Source organism: Dipodomys merriami, unplaced genomic scaffold, assembly GCF_024711535.1.
Source record: "Dipodomys merriami isolate MVZ:Mamm:240054 unplaced genomic scaffold, mDipMer1.0.p SCAF_10, whole genome shotgun sequence".
Classification (NCBI taxonomy): Eukaryota; Metazoa; Chordata; class Mammalia; order Rodentia; family Heteromyidae; genus Dipodomys; species Dipodomys merriami.
In genome coordinates this window covers 20,719,828-20,734,672 of record NW_027202271.1, presented here as the reverse complement: position 1 = coordinate 20,734,672, position 14,845 = coordinate 20,719,828, and the positions used below count along the sequence as shown (strand labels likewise).

The following is a 14,845-nucleotide window of genomic DNA, read 5'->3' as shown; positions in this document are numbered from 1 at the left end:
TATCATCTAAACCTGTTTGGTCCTGAGCTGAGGTGCGTCCTGGGAAATGTAGTTTCCTGTGTCTTGAGCGTTCTCGTGTCTTGAACCTGGGCAGATTCCTGCTAGCAGCGCTTCTTTTTGAAAGGTCTAGGCCACCTGGACTGATGCACGCGTGCGCCTGCCCCGCTGTCCTTACACACCTCTGGAGCTCAGTCCGGGCTTTAGGCTACCATTTGGCTGACCTCTGGTGGTCACGTGGAGCTGATCGCCACGCAAGTCTGGGTCCTTCTACCTTCGATGGGGTCCTCGCTGACAACGAGCCACTCCTGAGCTGCCTGTTCGCGAGAGAGCTCCGGGGCGGGCCCGGGGTCAGTCTGCTGGGGGGCTTGCACGGCCGTATGGGCCACCTCCGAGGCCTGCTCAGGACCCGGGTTCGGCGCGGGGAGCCGGGTCAGGCGGCCACTGGGGCACCCTGGGTCTGGGAAGCGCCAAGCGCTCGGGAGAAGCCGGGGCAGCCTGGCTCCCCGCAGCCAGGCGCTGGGGCTGGGAGCCACCGAGGCCACAGTGAGGGTCCGGCCGCCTTCCGGCGCCTGAGCCAGGACAGTGGCGGCCCTGGGAACAGAGGTGGGACGGCCGCGGGCGGCGCAGGCCCCGCTGGGGGTTGGGGATGGATGGATCCCAGCGGAAACAATGGCGGAGCCTTAGCCAGGGGGCTGGTCTGCTTGGGCAACCACTTACAGGCTGTGGGCATGCAGGAATCTTAGGGGCTGGGCTCGAATGGGCCGATTATTAAGTGCCCTCCTCATCGGTCCTCTGGCCCGATGAGGGTCCTTGCTGGCAGCTCCCCCCACCCCAGGGCCAGTCGTTCGGTAGCCCGGTGGGAAAGTATCAGCGCTCGGAGCGCGTCTGACATGTGGTTGCTAGAACTCAGTCCCCAGTCCAGAGCCCCCACTCCGCGCCCGGGGGAACCAGAGCCCTCCGGAGAGCGCTGGTTCCGAGGAGCCTCTTTGTAGCCTGGCCATGTTCTGAATGTAGAGTTCCTCTGTCTGTAGTGTCTGCGATACACTGAGGCCTTTGTAGGCTTTGGGATGGAGAAGGGGGGCAGGGCTGGGAAGGAAGGTTAGATGGAGACTGGGGAGGGGGCTGGGGGAAAGATGGGACAGGCAAGTAAAAAAATTAAGTCGGCCCCTCATACATATATTTTATTCCCACCCGAACCAGGTGGAGCGATCCCATTCTGCTAAAGATGAAAGGCTGGGGTGGGCTGGCCCTTTTTCTAGGGGCTCTGCTGGGAACTTCCTGGGCTCGAAGGAGCCAGGATCTACATTGTGGAGGTAAAGGCACAGAGGTGGGAGGAAGGAGGGGTTTTTTTTTTGGGGGGGGAGCCTTAGTTCCAACAAGGGCAGGGAGGGGAAATGAAGGGAAATCCCTCCTTTGATCCTATTTGCCTCCCTGCTCCCACACCCCTCTTCCTTTGCCACCAGCTTGTAGGGCTCTAGTAGATGAACTAGAGTGGGAAATCGCTCAAGTGGATCCCAAGAAGACCATTCAGATGGGATCTTTCCGGATCAATCCAGATGGCAGCCAGTCAGTAGTAGAGGTAACTATTACTGTTTCCTTAAATGAAATTGTTCATCCTGATTGTGAATGAGAATTCAAGTAAGACGAGCCTTGGGTGAATGGAAATGAAGACAGATCTTGAGAGATTGGCCTCTGTCTCATTTGGAGGAATGTATGGTACCGTGTGTACTTGCTTCCTGCCTCCAAACCTTTATACTTTCTTTCTGCTATAGAAGTTAGCAGACAGGTAGCTGTGGTCATCCCCTTTCCCACATCCTGAATCCATGTACCTCATGTTTCACTATAGTAAACATTACATGCTTATACATAGATTCAGTCTAGGATTGGAACTATACAAGCTTGAAGCCCCGCGTTGAAGCCCTAGAACTACCCCCACCCCCAAAAAAACTTTTTTGTTAGATGTAGTGGTATGCTTCTATAATTCTAGCCACATGAAAGGCATAACTAGAAGGATTATAGTCTGAGACCAGTCTGGGCAAAAAAAAAGTCATGAGCTTCTATCTGAAAAAAATACTCAAGCCGAGCGCTGTTGGCTCATGCCTGTAATCTTAGCTACACAGGAGGCTGAGATATGAGGATCGCAGTTTAAAGCCAGCTCAGGCAGGAAAGTCCGTGAGACTCTTATCTCCAATAAACCACTCAGAAAACCGAAGTGGCACTGTGGCTAAAATGGTAGAGCGCTCACCTTGAGCTGAAGAGCTGAGGGACAGTGCCCAGGCCCAGAGTTCAAGCTCCACAACCGACAAAAAAGGGGAGGCTGGAGGTATGTCTCAAGTGGTAGAGCCCTAGAGCACAAGGCCCTGAGTTCAAGGCTGAGGACATTTCTAGGTACCCTATGCCCGCTCAGAGGCCCATCTCACAGAACTGCTAGAGGAGGTGTGTGACCGCATGAAGGAGTATGGGGAACAGATTGACCCTTCTACCCACCGCAAGAACTATGTACGGGTTGTGAGCCGGAGTGGAGAATCCAGCGAACTGGACCTGCAGGGCATCCGAATTGACTCAGACATCAGCGGCACCCTCAAGTTTGCTGTGAGTTATGGCAGTGGATAGCTGCTTTTTGAAAATCAGTGAGGAAGTTGGAGGGTGGGAAGGTTGGAGAGCTCAGCTGAGGGCTGAGTCAATGTCCTTGTCTCCCTCTCTGGAAGTGGATAAGAAACTTCTTGCTTAAGCCAGGCACTGGTGGCTCACGCCAGTAATCCTAGCTACTGAGGAGGCTGAGATCCAAGGATCACAGTTCAAAGCCAGCCCAGACAGGAGAGTCCGTGAAACTCTTAATCTCCAATAAAACCACCAGAAAACCGGAAGTGGCACTGTAGCTCAAGTGGTAGAGCGCTAGCCTTGAGCTGAAGAGCTGAGGGACAGTGCTCAGGCCCAGAGTTTAAGCCCCATGACCAACCAAAAAAACCCAAAAAAACACAAACTTCTTGCTGCCTTTGTCATTCATTTCTCCCTTGGATTGGCAGTGTGAGAGCATTGTGGAGGAATACGAGGATGAACTTATTGAATTCTTTTCTCGAGAGGCCGACAATGTTAAAGACAAACTTTGCAGTAAGCGAACAGGTAAGCTACTTCCAGTTGTTTTAGTTCTCATAGCCTTGTAGGTAGAACCTGTGATTCCCAGCACCTGCACACTCCAAATCCTCTGATAGTTGGCTTCCATTTCCCCTGGCTTAGAGATTTAGGTTAGTCCTTTCCACTTTTTTCTTGTCATCTTTCAGAATTTATGGTCCCCTGACCTGAGGTATAGGTGAGAGGGCAGTGGATAAGTAGATTTGAAAAATGGTGGATGGCAGGCTGGGAAGGTGGCTCAGTGGTAGAGCGCTTGCCTTGCATGCTTGAGGCCCTGGGTTCGATTCCTCAGCACCACATAAGCAAAAAGAAAAAAGCCGGAAGTGGCGCTGTGGCTCAAGTGGTAGAGCACTAGCCTTGAGCTGAAGAGCTGAGGGACAGCGCCCAGGCCCAGAGTTCAGGCCCACGACTGGACCAAAAAAAAAAAAAAAAAAAAAGAAAGAACCTAGAAAAATGGTGGTTGGTGTATGTGCCAGTTTGATTTTGACTCTTTTGTCTTTGGTATTGGTTCTGGGGCTTAAACTTAGGGCCTGGGTACTATCCCTGAGCTTCTTTACTCAAGGTTAAGGCTCTCTCGAGCCAAGCTTCACTTACAGCCTTAATTGGAGGAAAGGGGTTGTTGGACTTTCCTGCCCAGGAAAGCTTTGAACCATGATCCTCAGATCTTAGCCTTCTGAGTAGCTAGGATTGTAGGTGTGAACCACTAGTGCCTGGCATTGGGTTGTTTTCTTGGTAGTGGCATATATTAATATGTGAGTGACACTTTCCTTCACACTGTTATGTTCTGTTTGCAGATCTATGTGACCATGCCCTGCACATATCTCATGATGAGCTATGAACTACTGGAGCAGCCCAGACCAGCTTGGTGGATCACCCTCAGGAGGGGAAGATGGTGGCATTGCCTTTTATATTATGTTTTTATGGAAATGAACTGAAAAAAAAAAAAAGAAACTAAAAGTACCAACTGTGTTGTTTTTTTCATGCCCAGAAGCTGTCCTTACATTAGGCCTGAAGATAGAAGAGTACAGATAGAAAGAAAGTAGAGGGCTGGAAAGGTGGCTAGGTGGTAGAACGCTTGCCTCGCATGCATGAGGCCCTGGGTTCGATTCCTCAGAACCACATAAGCAGAAAAAAAATGGAAGTGGCGCTGTGGCTCAAGTGGTAGAGTGCTAGCCTTGAGTTGAAGAGCTGAGGGACAGCGCTCAGGCCCAGAGTTCAGAAAAGAAAAGAAAGAAAATAGAGGGAAAGGAAAGGTTTGGGGATTGGTGCTATACAAAGTTCAAAGGAATCCATGCCATTAATTGCTTTACTTTCTGAGATCCTGCTCTACTATAAACTATATAAACATGCATTCAGTGTGGATTCAACACTTTTTTCATTTTGTTTTGTTTTTGTTTTTTTGCCACTCCTAGGCTTGAACTCAGGACTGGGCATTGTACAAGAGCTTCTTTTGCTCAATGCTAGCATTCTACGCTTGAGCCACAGCACCACTTCTGGCATTTTCTGTTTAGGTGGTACTGAGGAATCAAACCCAGAGCTTCATGCATGCTAGACAAGCACTCTACTACTAAGCCACATTCACAGCCCCCACAGTGTGTTTATAGTCTTTTTTTTTGTGTGTGTGTATGTCAGTCTTGGAGCTTGAATTCTGGGCCTGAGCACTGTCCCTTAGCTCTTCAGCTCAAGGCTAGCACTCTACCACTTGAGCATAGCACCACTTCCGGTTTGCTGGTGGTTCATTGGAGATAAGAGTTTCACAGACTTTCTGGCCTGGGCTGGTTTTGAGCCAAGATCCTCAGATCTCAGCCTCCTGAGTAGCTAGGATTACAGGCATGAACCACCGGCGCCTGGCTGTTTATAGTCTTAATTACTGAGAAAAGAGAAACATAAAAGTAGGGTAATACAGGATTCTAAAAATTCCTTGTATTGCCGGGCGCTGGTGGCTCACTCCTGTAATCCTAGCTACTCAGGAGGCTGAGATCTGAGGATCGAGGTTCAAAGCCAGCCCGGGCAGGAGAGACCGTGAGACTCCTATCTCCAATAAACCACCAGAAAACCGGAAGTGGCGCTGTAGCTCAAGTGGTAGAGCGCTCGCTTTGAGCTGAAGAGCTGAGGGACAGCGCCCAGGCCCAGAGTTCAAGCCCTACGGCCGACAAAAAAAAAAAATTCCTTGTATTCATGCTGATAAAACAGAGATATGCTAGATACTAGTGGCATTAATCCTACCTACTTAGGAGGCTGAAATCTAAGGAGTGCTTTACCAATTTGAGCCACAGCTCCACTTTGGTTTTCAGATGGCTAATTAGAGATAAGAATCTCAGAAGCTGGGCACCAGTAGCTCATACCTGTAATCCTAGCTACTCAAAAGGCTGAGATCTGAGAATCCCAGTCCAAGTCAGCCTGGGCAGGAAAGTCTATGAAACTCTTTTATCTCCAGTTAACCACCAGAAAACTGGAAGTGGCGCTGTGGCTCAAACTGGTACAGCACTAACCTTAAGCAAAACAGCTCAGGGCTAGAGCCTAGGACCTGAGTTCAAGCCCCACAACTGATGAGGGAAAAAAGAGTCTCATGGACTTTCCTGCCCTGGCTGGCTTAGAACTGCAATCCTCAGATCGCAGCCTCTTCAGTAACTAGGATTACAGGTGTAGGTCATCAGTGACCAGCTCAATGAGAATCTTGCCTCCAACAAACAACCAAAAGGCAAGGACTAGAGCTGTGGCTCAAGTGGTAGAGCTGTAGCCTTTAAGACAAAAGGTCAGGAACAACGCTCAAACCCTGAGTTCAAGTCCCAGGATCTGCATAAAAAACAAAGGGGAGGGGTTGGGAAGGTGGCTCAGTGGTAGAGCGCTTGCCTTGTAATGCATGAGGCCCTGGGTTCAATTCCTCAGCACCACATAGGAAAAAAGCCGGAAGTGGCGCTGTGGCTCAAGTGGTAGAGCGCTAGCCTTGAGCTGAAGAGCTGAGGGACAGCGCCCAGGCCCAGAGTTCAGGCCCCACAACCGGACCCCCCCCCCAAAAAAAAAGGGGGGGGGGGAAAGACAGAACTCAACCTGGATGGAAATAACGGACATGCATTATTCTTTCCTCCCTGCCCTTCCAGATGCAGGGACCACCAAGGCAGAGCAGAGGCAGGAAGGATGTGACCCTCTCAGCTGAAAAGTAAGGGTTTTATCAGGTAGGGATACATAAGGTAAGGAATTATACTGAATGAAGGCCTTGCTTGCTAGTCTAAACTTTTAGATATGATGCAAAATCCAACAATAAAGACTTTGTCATCTGCATCACCAGCTAATGTCAGTCTGGACTGAGTCCACACTTTTCTGTGTAGAGATTCTGTGCCTTAGCACAGGGCAGAACATCTAAAGGGTTTTTTCCTTTGTTAAGTTCTGAAACACCTGATCTTGAGATGTTTGAGGGCTTAGAATGGAACATTTCAGTCTCAGGAATGCCTTAAGGAGAGAATATCTATATAAACATTTGAAGATATATATACTTACTTACTTATTTATTTATTTATTATCATGGGGCTTGAACTCGGCTTGGGTGCTATTCTTGAACTTTTTCGCTCAAGGCTAAAGCTCTACCACTTTGAGCCAGCTCTACTTCCAGTTTTCTGGTGGTTAACTAGAGATAAGAATCTCATGGACTTCCTGCCCAGGCTGGCTTTGAACTGTGATCTTCAAATCTCAGCCTCCTGAATAGCTAGGATTATAGGCGTGAGCACCAATGCCTGGTCCATTTGAAAGATGCTTTTATTTTTTGTCAGTCGTGGGGCTTGAACTCTGGGCCTGAGTGCTGTCCCTCAGCTCTTCAGCTCAAGGCGACTCTACCACTTGAGTCACAGTGCCAGTTCCAAGAATTTTTTTTTTTTTGAGGGGGTCCAGTCATGGGGCCTGAACTCTGGGCATAGGTGCTGTCCCTCAGCTCTTCAGCTCAAGGCTAGCACTCTACCAGTTGAGCCACAGCACCACTTCTGGCTTTTTTTTCTTTTTGCTTATGTGGTGCTGAGGAATTGAACCCAGGGCCTCATGCATGCAAGGCAAGCGCTCTACCACTGAGCCACCTTCCCAGCCCCGAATTTTTTTTTTTAAACAGGGTCTTGCTGTGTAACTCAGGCTAGCCTAGAAATCGTCTTTCTGCCAGCTTCCTGAGTACTAAGATCATATGGGAGAACAAATTATCTTTACACCTGGGCGCCAGTGGCTCAAACCTGTAATCCTAGCTACTCAGGAGGCTGAGATCTGAGGATCACAGTTCAAAGCCAGCCCAGGCAGAAAAAGTCCATGAGACTCTCCTCTCCAACTAACCAGTAAAAAGTCGGAAATGGAGCTGTGGCTCAAACGGTAGAGTGCTCACCTTGAGCTGAAGAGCGCAGGGACAGCGCCCAAGATGTTTTTATTTTTTGTACTGGTATAGGGGCTTGAAGTCAGGGTCTCATGCTTTCACTTAGCTTTCTTGCTTGAACTATGCCTCTAGTCCAGCTTTTTTTTTTTTCTTTCTTTCTTTCTTTTTTGGTTGGTCGTGGGGCTTGAACTGTGGGCCTGAGTGCTCACCCTAAGCTCTTCAGCTCAAGGAAAGCACTCTACCACTTGAGCCACAGCGCCACTACCTAATCCAGCTTTTTTACTTAATTACCCAATTCGTTACTGGCTTCTAAACCTTCATCCTCAGATCTCAGCCACCTGAGTCGTTAGTATTATATGTATAAGCCAATACCCAGCTTCATACTCACCTATTCACTCATACATTCTATTTCACTGTTTTGCTAGTGGTGTTTTTCTTTTAGTGTTTAATTGACACATAATGCTTGTATATTCTTATCATTTTATTTATTTCGTAGTACTAGGGAACGGAAACCTCGAGTCAGCTAGACAAATATTCTATCACTTGAGCTCTGTCCCCATAAACTAAGTCAGAGCAAGCACTATGACACTACTTGTCAACCAAAGAGAACTAGTGTTAATTCTATCGTGTGTGTGTGTGTGTGTGTGTGTGTGTGTGTGTGTGTGAGAGAGAGAGAGAGAGAGAGAGAGAGAGAGAGAGAGAGAGAGAGTATATAAATGGAGTCTGCCTAGGTGGCTTAGACTGACCTCAAACTTGAATTCTTCCTGCTTCGATTCCTCAGGTGCTGAGATTACTGGCACGTGCCACCACACTGAACTCAATTCCATTTTATCATCTATAAGAAATGTATCTAGCCAGGCACTAGTAGCTCACACCCGTAATCCTAGCTACTTTGGAGACTGAGATCTGAGGATCCTGGTTGGAAGCTAGCTCAGACAGTAACATCTATGAGATGCTTATCTCCAGCTAACGACCAAAAAGAGAGGAGGTGAAATAGAGAGCTAGCCTTGAGCAAAAAAGTTCAGGGACAATGCCCAGGTCTTCAGGTCCAGCTCTAGTACCAACACAAGGGGAAAGGGCTGGGAAGGTGGCTCAGTGGTAGAGCGCTTGCCTTGCATGCATGAGGTCCTGGGTTCAATTCCTCAGCACCACATAAGCAAAAAACAAAAAGCTGGAAGTGGCACTGTGGCTCAAGTGGTAGAGCGCTAGCCTTGAGCTGAAGAGCTGAGGGACAGCGCCCAGGCCCAGAGTTCAGGCCCCACGACCTGACCCAAAAAAAAAAAACAACAAAAAAACAAAAACCAACACAAGGGGAAAAACAATTCTTTTTTTTTTTTTTTTTTGCCAGTCCTGGGGCTTGAACTCTAGGTTTAGGCACAGTCCTTGAGCTTCTTTTGTTCAAAGCTAGCACTCTACCACTTGAGCCATAGTGCCACTCCCAGCTTTTTCAGTGTATGTGATACTGAGGAATTGAACCCAGGGCTTCATGCATGCTAGGCAAGCACTCTACCACTCAGCCACATTCCCAGCCAGGAAAAAAATATTCTTTCAAGTCATTTTTCAAACCAGCTGTTGTAAGACTGTTTTTATGGATTCTGTGATACATGTAAATAATGTTCATAATCTGTATAATCTTGAATATTCCTATGGTTACATCTGTTGTCGGCTTGGAATCTAAGAAGTCCATTCTCTTTCATCAGAAAAGTTATCAACATGTAAGTGAGCCAGGTGTGGCTCATTACAGATACATATTACAGGTACACACCTGTAATCCCAGTTATACTGGACTCTGAGGCAGGATGATCACTTGAAGCTATGAGTTTGAAACCAGCCTAGTCAACATAGTAAAACCCTGCCTGTAATCCTAGCTACTCAGGATTCTGAGATCTGAAGACTGTGGTTCAAAAGTGAGCCCTGATGGCAAAGTTCATGAAACTCATCCCCAATTAACCACAAAAAGAGCCAGAAGTGGAGTTGTGGCTCAAGTGGTAGAGCACTAGCCTTGAACAAAAGAGCTTATGGACAGTGTCCAGTCACTGAGTTCAAGCACCAGGACCGGCACAAAACAAAAACAAAAATATTGGTGCTGGGCGTCAGTGGCTCATGCCTATAATCCTAGCAACTCAGGAGGCTGAGTTCTGAGGATCACAGTTTAAAGCCAGTCAGGCAAGTAAGTCTGTGAGACTCTTACCTCCAATTAACCACAAGAAAACTGGAAGTTAACCCCCGCTTTCACTATATTTGATGTCAGTATAACATGTGGAGGAGATGGGGGCAAACAAGTCGTTTAAGGATTCAGGTGGACCTGTTGCAACAATGAGAAGTACAAAATGTCATGTCAAAACCAGCTTTACAATGTCGGTGGGGGGGGGTATAATTAGGTGGGGGGAGGGGGGAGGCTGGGAAGGGAGGTGAAGGGTAAACAAAGGAGGAGGCTGCAATGCTTGGTAAGAAATGTATGCATTATCCTGCCCATGTAATTGTAGCCCCTCTGTACAGTATGTTCTCAAATAAAATAAAATAATATTTTAAAAAAATTAAAAAAAAAAAAAGAAAAAGAAAACTGGAAGTGGCACTGTGGTTCAAGTGGTAGAGCACTAGTCTTGAGCTGGAAGAGCTAAGGGACAGTACGTAGGCCCAGAGTTCAAGCCCTACGACTGACAATAAATAAATAAATAAATAAATAAATAAATAAATGTTCCAAGAAAAAAAAGTGAGACTACATAGGAAACTTGAATCTTCTAATTTATAAATCTATCCAGCCTGAGTCTTCTATTGGTCCTGAGTCTGCATGTGTCCTCCATACGACCCAGGAAAAATTATTCTCTTATATCTTTATAAGGTCCTAGGATGGTAGACTGACTTTGCGCATCTTTTATCTCATATAACAAGGACATGTTTATCAGAAGCTTTCTGTAAGCTCATACCTCCATTTCTGCCTTTTTGCTAGTTCACTCAGATTTACCTGCTTAGAGTGGCTTTGAACCATGATCCTCACATCTTAGTCTCCTGAGTAGCTAGAATTACAGGGGTGAGCCACAAAACATTGGGAAACTTTTTTTTTTAGGGGTCCAGTCTTGGGGCCTGAACTCTGGGCCTGGGCGCTGTCCCTCAGCTCTTCAGCTCAAGGCTAGTGCTGTACCACTTGAGCCACAGTGCCACTTCTGGTTTTTTCTGTTTATGTGGGTGCTGTCCTCAAGCTTCTTTTGCTCAAGGCAAGCACTTTACCACTTGAGCCACAGTGCCGCTTCTGGCTTATTTGAGTAGTTTATTGGAGATAAAGTCTCATGGACTTTCCTGCCTGGGCATGCTTCAATTCAGATCTCAGCCCCTTGAGTAGCTAGGATTATAGGTAGGAGTTACCTGTACCCAGCTTATTTGCTAATTGTATGTATCCTATCTTTATGTGTTCTATGAGTGTGGGAGTGGTCACCATAGATGATGTATTTCAGCTCTGGATGATACAAAGGTTTTACAGATGAGTAGGACTTATCTATAAAATAACTTACTAAGTAAGTTCCTTATCTTTTTTTTCTTGGCAGTACTGGGGTTTGAACTCAGGACTTTGCACTTGAGCAAGAACTCTATCATAAACCACACCCCTAACCTTTTTTGCTTTGGATATTTTTCAGTTGGGGTCTCCTGCTAAAAAGCAGGATAGGGATAGGCCTCGGATTGTGATCCTTTTACCTATGATTCCTTTGTAGCTGAGATTATAGGCACAAGTCACTATGCCAGCTTATTTGTTGGGAAAGGTTATGGCTAAAATTTTATTTTATTTATTTTTTATCAGATGTGGGGCCTGGATGTTGTCCCTGAGCTCTTCACATCAACGTTAGCTCTCTACCTCTTGAGCCACAGCACCATTTCCGGTTTTCTGGTGATTGATTGGAGATAAGAATCTCAGGAACTTTCCTGCCTGGGCTGGCTTTGAACCACGATCCTCAGATCTCAGCCTCCTGAGTAGCTAAGATTACAGGCGTGCACCTCCGGCACCTGACATGGCTAAAATTTTTTTGATCCAGTTGGTCTTAAACCTGGAAAGTACATCCGTCCTAGTTACTTACCTTTTAACAACACATGTGCTGACATCTCCTAGATACTTGGAAGCAGGGCACTTATGGTTCTTGTCTGTAATCTTAGCTACTCAGGAGGCTGAGATCTGAGGATTGCGGTTCAAAGCCAGCCCTGGCAGGAAAGTCTGTGAGACTCTTTTCTCCAATTAACCACCAGAAAACTGGAAGTGGTGCTGTGGCTCAAGTGGTAGAGCGCTAGCCTTGAGCTGAAGAGCTGAGGGACAGCACACAGGCCAGAGTTCAAGCCCTATGACTGACAAAAACAAAAACAAAGAAAGAAAAAAACACTTGGGGCTGAATTTATGGCTCAGTGGTAGAGCCAGTTACCTACCTTGCAAGAGCCCTGAGTTTAGTACCCAGCACCTAGGATTGAAGAGTTGCAGCTGATAATCATCTAAACAGCAAATTGTGTAAACAGTAAAATTTGGCAGTTAAGTCGATGGCAGTCTGAATTGTAACTACAGTGATTAAGAGCTATGACCCTGGTCAGAACACATCTAAGTCTGGGTTTCTGCCTCCTTACAGATACTATTACCTACTTCTCAGAGCTGTTATGCAGATTATGTCATATTGTTCATGTACCACATTTAGATAGCAACTTGAAATAGTAAGCATTCAAGACATCTTAACTATTGTCCATTAAATATAGAAGTTTGGTTTACCTATTGGTAGACAATTCAGGTTACATTTAGGCAGTATTCTCCCATTTGTTATTGGCCACCAGGGGGCATCATTGCCCTTATTCATTTTAAAGTAGTCCAAGGTCATCATGATCTCAATGTTTAACCTTCTCCATGCCCTGTCTAGTTCCCAGGCACTTAATTATATTTGGACCTAGAACTTATTTAGCTGATGTGTTTTTGTTTTTTCCCCAGTGCTCCTCAGCACTGGAAGGAGCACCCTAAAAACAAGGCCTCCCATGCTAGGCAAGTCCTCTACTACTGAGCTACATCCCCAGCTTTTGGCTGTTGTATTCATACCAGCCTCTGTCTGTTTCTCTTCTCCCCTCTCCCTCCTCCCCACCCCTCTTTCTTGTCTCTTGGTGGCTCCTGTCTGTAATCCTGTCTATTCAAGAGGCTGAGATCATGGTTCAAGGTCAGCATGGAGAGCAGTCAGTCGTGGGGCCTGAACTCTGGGCCTGGGTGCTGTCCCTCAGCTCAAGGCTAGCTCTCTACTACTTGAGCCACAGCACCACTTCCAGCTTTTTTCTGCATATGTGGTGCTGAGGAATCAACCCAGAGCCTCATGCATGCAAGGCAAGCACTCTACCACTGAGTCACCTTCCCAGCCTCTCTGTGAGACTTTTATCTCCAATTAATCAGCAAAATGCTGGAAGTGGAGCTGCTCTCAATTTAGCAGTACTAAGGGTTTGAACTTAGAGCCTTATTCCTGCTACCAAATTTTTCTTAATTTTCTACTTCTCCAGGTCCCATCTAGTTCAGAAAAAGTCTTTGTAGGACTGATGATATGGTTTAGTAATATATTCCTGGTCCAATGTGTTCAATCCTAACAATGTCAAAAAAAAAAAAAAAGAGGGACAAACATGCAGAGACTCTAATTCCACTTTTGGGAGATTCCACTTAGCTCTTTTGATCTTTAGGCTTTCCCACTGGCCTCATAACTGTGGCTGTCAGGACTTGGCAACTTTAAAACAAGTCTATAAAGCCCCTAATGCTACTAGGCTCCAGAACACTGCCATTTACCCATCCTCCCTCCAATTATTAAAACTTTCAGATAGCTTGTATTTATGACTACCCAATAGTTGTACCTTAAGGTAGCCTTATATCCTGAGAAAATGCCTCATTGGTTTTTGGGGCATTGGAGTTCAATCCTCTGATCTGCGGGCTAGACTCAGTGGATAATTAACCAGAAAGAAGGAACCAGGTCAGATTATTGTAGGGTTATGAGGACATACTCTGTAAGATGCTAAATTGGGAGCAAATATTGAACATTGAAGCTTTGAAGTTACTGGAGGGGTAGTTGAGGTCAGTGCCTCTTTGAAGCATTGTATAGCTTCTCTTTCCTATCTGATTCCCAGGCTAGAGAAGCATTGTTTAGTAGGCATGAGTCTGGCCATCAGAAAACTTGGGAACCTGTAATCCTAGCTACTCAGGAGGCTGAGATCTGAGGATCATGGTTCAAAGCCAGCCCAGGAGGAAAGTCCAGAGACTCATCTCTCCAATTAATCACCAGAAAACTGGAAGTGCTGCTGTAGCTCAAGTAGTAGAGCAGTAGCCTTGAGCTGAAGAGCTCAGGGACAGCATTCAGGTCCAGAGTTCAAGCCCTACAATGGACCAAAAAAAAAATACAAAAAAACAAAAACATCTTGGGAAGACGAAATAAGGGTATTCTTTTTTTTTTTTTTTTTTTTTTTTCTTGTCTGGCTAAGTTATAAACTAAAGTCTGTCTAGACTTGGTTTAGATGGATTCGGAGACCTCTGCTCTTCATTATTGCAACCTGGGTAGATAAAAGGATTGTTCACTAGGGCTTGAGATTGAGTCAACTACTCTCTGCCCTTAGGCAGAAATAGGTTTAGAGAGGTAAAAAAGTTTTGAGGTCCTTGTCCTTGTAGCGGAATTAAAGAGGAAGATTACTTTAGTATCCTGGGTCATTTTAGTACCATGGGCCTCCAGGGGAACATCCCAGAAGATAAGAGTATAAGAGAATAGAAGATAGCCAAGTAGGACAAGTGGTCCAGAGGCCCTATGGGAATGAATGGGATGACAAAAAGAGAGTGTGCCTATTGCCTGATTTTTGTAAAGGGTATGGTGTGCTGCTCCTTATCTTTGTAGCTAAATGAGGTATGGGCTTGCTGGGTTTACACCACTGGAGTGACAGACCCAGGATACTTTCATACTAAGGTAGAATTTGGATGACTTTGAGTTTCTGGTGGCATTAAAGAACTTTCAGCTCGCAAAGAGTACTAGCTATTCCTGTTATGTTTGTTGTTTTTCTTCACATGTTGGAGTCTTCTGGTATTTGTAATACCTTGGCCTCTGCTGACTTCAAACGATCTCCACCAAGTCTACTTCTGGTGTCATACACTTCTTTTTCATATGTTTGTCACCCCATGGACATCAAGTCATTAACCACAGACATTCTTCAAGAAGGCATGCCAAAGCCCGGAGTTGGTGGCTCAAACCTATAATCCTAGAGACACTGAGATCAGAGGGTTGCTGTTCAAACCCAGCCTGGGCAGGAAAGTCCATGAGACATATCTCCAATTAACTACCAAAAAAAGCTGGAAGTGGAGCTGTGGCTCAAGTGGTAGAAGGCTAGCCTTGAGTAGAA

General features: G+C 46.2%; 1 protein-coding gene across 3 annotated transcripts; it reads left to right on the top strand.

The window, feature by feature from the left end:
- The first annotated feature begins 220 nt into the window (after positions 1 to 220).
- Positions 221 to 4,059, top strand: Cnpy2 (canopy FGF signaling regulator 2). 3 transcript variants are annotated; one of them, XM_070043176.1, is made up of 6 exons: positions 221 to 347; positions 1,201 to 1,313; positions 1,464 to 1,579; positions 2,389 to 2,592; positions 3,027 to 3,123; positions 3,927 to 4,059. In XM_070043176.1, the coding sequence occupies exons 2-6, from the start codon at positions 1,226 to 1,228 to the stop codon at positions 3,968 to 3,970; spliced, it is 549 nt and encodes a 182-aa protein (XP_069899277.1). In that variant the 5' UTR covers positions 221 to 347; positions 1,201 to 1,225; the 3' UTR covers positions 3,971 to 4,059. The 3 variants fall into 3 exon arrangements, with proteins under 3 accessions (XP_069899277.1, XP_069899282.1, XP_069899273.1); XM_070043181.1 differs by lacking the exon at positions 221 to 347 and adding an exon at positions 413 to 429; XM_070043172.1 differs by lacking the exon at positions 221 to 347 and adding an exon at positions 460 to 603.
- Positions 4,060 to 14,845: the final 10,786 nt, after the last annotated feature.

Excerpts from the sequence above, each read along its gene's own strand:
- Cnpy2 (XM_070043176.1), top strand. The coding sequence starts at position 1,226 with ATGAAAGGCTGGGGTGGGCTGGCCCTTTTTCTAGGGGCTCTGCTGGGA. Across the intron at positions 1,314-1,463 it reads CCAGGATCTACATTGTGGAG|CTTGTAGGGCTCTAGTAGAT; the intron begins GTAAAGGCACAG and ends CTTTGCCACCAG. Across the intron at positions 3,124-3,926 it reads ACTTTGCAGTAAGCGAACAG|ATCTATGTGACCATGCCCTG; the intron begins GTAAGCTACTTC and ends TTCTGTTTGCAG.